Source organism: Ceratina calcarata, unplaced genomic scaffold, assembly GCF_001652005.2.
Source record: "Ceratina calcarata isolate Rehan_Ccalc_2016 unplaced genomic scaffold, ASM165200v1 scaffold290.2, whole genome shotgun sequence".
Taxonomy (NCBI): Eukaryota; Metazoa; Arthropoda; class Insecta; order Hymenoptera; family Apidae; genus Ceratina; species Ceratina calcarata.
In genome coordinates this window covers 5,190-9,896 of record NW_017151382.1, presented here as the reverse complement: position 1 = coordinate 9,896, position 4,707 = coordinate 5,190, and the positions used below count along the sequence as shown (strand labels likewise).

The 4,707-nt window shown below is 41.2% G+C and overlaps 1 protein-coding gene across 1 annotated transcript in view; it reads right to left on the bottom strand.

Moving 5' to 3' along the window:
- Positions 1-4,707, bottom strand: part of RSG7 (regulator of G-protein signaling 7) — a 16,174-nt gene that overhangs the window by 9,930 nt on the left and 1,537 nt on the right. The window contains exons 3-4 of the mRNA XM_018022596.2: positions 316-471; positions 18-241 (exon numbers count right to left, since the gene is read on the bottom strand). Coding sequence (XP_017878085.1) covers positions 18-241; positions 316-471 — 380 coding nt within the window. The remainder of the gene's footprint in view (positions 1-17; positions 242-315; positions 472-4,707) is intronic.

Below are 4,707 nucleotides of genomic sequence, written 5' to 3'. Positions count from 1 at the left end.
AGAAGAAGAACAAATACCATTGGTCTGTAGACGTCCCAGAAAGCTCTTTCTTGACTATCGAGCACCTTCCTCTCCAGTTTGTCTCTTTTCTTATCAACCTTGCTCTGAGCTTCCGCTTGCATGAAAATGAACTCCCATTTTCTCGAGAACATTTTCTGCAGCTTAGCTAAATTCTCAGCCTCGTAATCTGCTAATTCCAGCCGAGTCTTGTTCTGCATCGTCCGTTTGCACAAGTAAACAGCTGAAATTTTTCATTAATTTAAAAAACACGACTCTTAAGAAGGAGACATCGTCGAGGATAAAAATGGTTTGTACCATAATCGGTATTCTCCGGTTCCCAACAATTTGATGGCCAAAAATATGGTGTTTGGAACCTATAGAAAGTATTATCGTTCTTTACGGTAAGGCAGTGGTCATCGATGGGGAAGAAATATCCATGGGATGCCATTAGGTGTGCCACGTGAAGCGCCTCTGCCATCAAATTATACGATTCAAAAAACAGAAAGTATCATCTAAATATATACAGTGAACGCAATTCGTATAAACGCACACTGAAAATTAATGATTTTCCCACTTATTTAAAAATAAAGGTCAAGTAATATTGCCATTAGGGCAGCAGATTCTCTAACTATTGCATTAACAATTAATGATTAAATTTTAATCGACAGTTAGAGTATACAAGGTGTCCCAGAACTAGTGTTAGGCCTTGAAATGGGGAGGAGCCATAAACAACTTCTTCCTTTCCAAAAAAGCTTTTGAGGCAGTCATTAATATGCGTTTTACAAGGACAAAGTGAACGAGAACTAAGGGACTCTCTAATGCCAGGCGCTGAGAAAATGTAAGAAGGTTTCCTCCAAGATTTGTAATGAAAGTGGGAATGAATTACGGTACCATTGCACAATAGAGTATCATAAAACGGGGAACCCCAGGTAGTGCTTCAAATGTGTCTTCGAAGGAGAAAGGGAAATCAATCAGGGGCCTCTCTAATGCTAGGCGCTGAGAAAATCTAAGAAGGTTCCCTTCAAGACTTGTAATGAAAATGGGAATGAATTACGGTACCACTGGACAATAGAGTATTACAACACGAGGAACCTGGTAGTACTTAAAATGTGACTTCGAAGGAGAAAGGGAAATTCAATTGGGGGCCTCTCTAATGCTAGGCGCTGAGAAAATCTAAGTAGGTTTCCTTCAAGATTTGTAATGAAAATGGGACGGAATTACGGTACCATTGTACAATAGAGTATCATAAAACGGGGAACCCCAGGTAGTGCTTCAAATGTGTCTTCGAAGGAGAAAGGGAAATCAATCAGGGGCCTCTCTAATGCTAGGCGCTGAGAAAATCTAAGTAGGTTTCCTTCAAGATTTGTAATGAAAATGGGACGGAATTACGGTACCATTGTACAATAGAGTATCATAAAACGGGGAACCCCAGGTAGTGCTTCAAATGTGTCTTCGAAGGAGAAAGGGAAATCAATCAGGGGCCTCTCTAATGCTAGGCGCTGAGAAAATCTAAGTAGGTTTCCTTCAAGATTTGTAATGAAAATGGGACGGAATTACGGTACCATTGTACAATAGAGTATCATAAAACGGGGAACCCCAGGTAGTGCTTCAAATGTGTCTTCGAAGGAGAAAGGGAAATCAATCAGGGGCCTCTCTAATGCTAGGCGCTGAGAAAATCTAAGTAGGTTTCCTTCAAGATTTGTAATGAAAATGGGACGGAATTACGGTACCATTGTACAATAGAGTATCATAAAACGGGGAACCCCAGGTAGTGCTTCAAATGTGTCTTCGAAGGAGAAAGGGAAATCAATCAGGGGCCTCTCTAATGCTAGGCGCTGAGAAAATCTAAGTAGGTTTCCTTCAAGATTTGTAATGAAAATGGGACGGAATTACGGTACCATTGTACAATAGAGTATCATAAAACGGGGAACCCCAGGTAGTGCTTCAAATGTGTCTTCGAAGGAGAAAGGGAAATCAATCAGGGGCCTCTCTAATGCTAGGCGCTGAGAAAATCTAAGTAGGTTTCCTTCAAGATTTGTAATGAAAATGGGACGGAATTACGGTACCATTGTACAATAGAGTATCATAAAACGGGGAACCCCAGGTAGTGCTTCAAATGTGTCTTCGAAGGAGAAAGGGAAATCAATCAGGGGCCTCTCTAATGCTAGGCGCTGAGAAAATCTAAGTAGGTTTCCTTCAAGATTTGTAATGAAAATGGGACGGAATTACGGTACCATTGTACAATAGAGTATCATAAAACGGGGAACCCCAGGTAGTGCTTCAAATGTGTCTTCGAAGGAGAAAGGGAAATCAATCAGGGGCCTCTCTAATGCTAGGCGCTGAGAAAATCTAAGTAGGTTTCCTTCAAGATTTGTAATGAAAATGGGACGGAATTACGGTACCATTGTACAATAGAGTATCATAAAACGGGGAACCCCAGGTAGTGCTTCAAATGTGTCTTCGAAGGAGAAAGGGAAATCAATCAGGGGCCTCTCTAATGCTAGGCGCTGAGAAAATCTAAGTAGGTTTCCTTCAAGATTTGTAATGAAAATGGGACGGAATTACGGTACCATTGTACAATAGAGTATCATAAAACGGGGAACCCCAGGTAGTGCTTCAAATGTGTCTTCGAAGGAGAAAGGGAAATCAATCAGGGGCCTCTCTAATGCTAGGCGCTGAGAAAATCTAAGTAGGTTTCCTTCAAGATTTGTAATGAAAATGGGACGGAATTACGGTACCATTGTACAATAGAGTATCATAAAACGGGGAACCCCAGGTAGTGCTTCAAATGTGTCTTCGAAGGAGAAAGGGAAATCAATCAGGGGCCTCTCTAATGCTAGGCGCTGAGAAAATCTAAGTAGGTTTCCTTCAAGATTTGTAATGAAAATGGGACGGAATTACGGTACCATTGTACAATAGAGTATCATAAAACGGGGAACCCCAGGTAGTGCTTCAAATGTGTCTTCGAAGGAGAAAGGGAAATCAATCAGGGGCCTCTCTAATGCTAGGCGCTGAGAAAATCTAAGTAGGTTTCCTTCAAGATTTGTAATGAAAATGGGACGGAATTACGGTACCATTGTACAATAGAGTATCATAAAACGGGGAACCCCAGGTAGTGCTTCAAATGTGTCTTCGAAGGAGAAAGGGAAATCAATCAGGGGCCTCTCTAATGCTAGGCGCTGAGAAAATCTAAGTAGGTTTCCTTCAAGATTTGTAATGAAAATGGGACGGAATTACGGTACCATTGTACAATAGAGTATCATAAAACGGGGAACCCCAGGTAGTGCTTCAAATGTGTCTTCGAAGGAGAAAGGGAAATCAATCAGGGGCCTCTCTAATGCTAGGCGCTGAGAAAATCTAAGTAGGTTTCCTTCAAGATTTGTAATGAAAATGGGACGGAATTACGGTACCATTGTACAATAGAGTATCATAAAACGGGGAACCCCAGGTAGTGCTTCAAATGTGTCTTCGAAGGAGAAAGGGAAATCAATCAGGGGCCTCTCTAATGCTAGGCGCTGAGAAAATCTAAGTAGGTTTCCTTCAAGATTTGTAATGAAAATGGGACGGAATTACGGTACCATTGTACAATAGAGTATCATAAAACGGGGAACCCCAGGTAGTGCTTCAAATGTGTCTTCGAAGGAGAAAGGGAAATCAATCAGGGGCCTCTCTAATGCTAGGCGCTGAGAAAATCTAAGTAGGTTTCCTTCAAGATTTGTAATGAAAATGGGAATGAATCACGTTACCACTAGACAATAGAGTAAGACAGAACGAGAAAACAGGCAGTCATTAATATGCGTTTTCCAATAACAAAGTGAAAATCAGTTAAGGGCCTCTCTAATGCCAGGCGCTGAGAAAATTTAAGAAGGTTTCCTTCAAGATTTGTAATGAAAATGGGACGGAATTACGGTACCATTGTACAATAGAGTATCATAAAACGGGGAACCCCAGGTAGTGCTTCAAATGTGACTTCGAAGGAGAAAGGGAAATTCAATTGGGGGCCTCTCTAATGCCAGGCGCTGAGAAAATCTAAGAAAGTTCCCTTGAAGATTTGTAATGAAAATGGGAATGAAGTACAGTACCACTGGATAATAGAGTATTACACCACGAGGAACCTGGTAGTACTTAAAATGTGTCTTCGAAGGAGAAAGGGAAATTCAATTGGGGGCCTCTCTAATGCCAGGCGCTGAGAAAATCTAAGAAAGTTCCCTTGAAGATTTGTAATGAAAATGGGAATGAAGTACAGTACCACTGGATAATAGAGTATTACACCACGAGGAACCTGGTAGTACTTAAAATGTGTCTTCGAAGGAGAAAGGGAAATTCAATTAGGGGCCTCTCTAATGCCAGGAACTGAGAAAATCTGCGAAGTTTTCCTCCAAGATTTGTAATGAAAATGGGAATGAATCACGTTACCACTAGACAATAGAGTAAGACAGAACGAGAAAGCAGGCAGTCATTAATGTGCTTTTTCCAATGACAAAGTGAAAATCAGTCAAGGGCCTCTTTAATGCCAGGCGCTGAGAAAATCTTAGAAGGTTTCCTTCAAGATTTGTTATGAAAATGGGAATGAATTACGGTACAATTGCACAATAGAGTATCATAAAACGGGGAACCCCAGGTAGTGCTTCAAATGTGTCTTCGAAGGAGAAAGGGAAATTCAATTAGGGGCCTCTCTAATGCCAGGCGCTGAGAAAATCTAAGAAG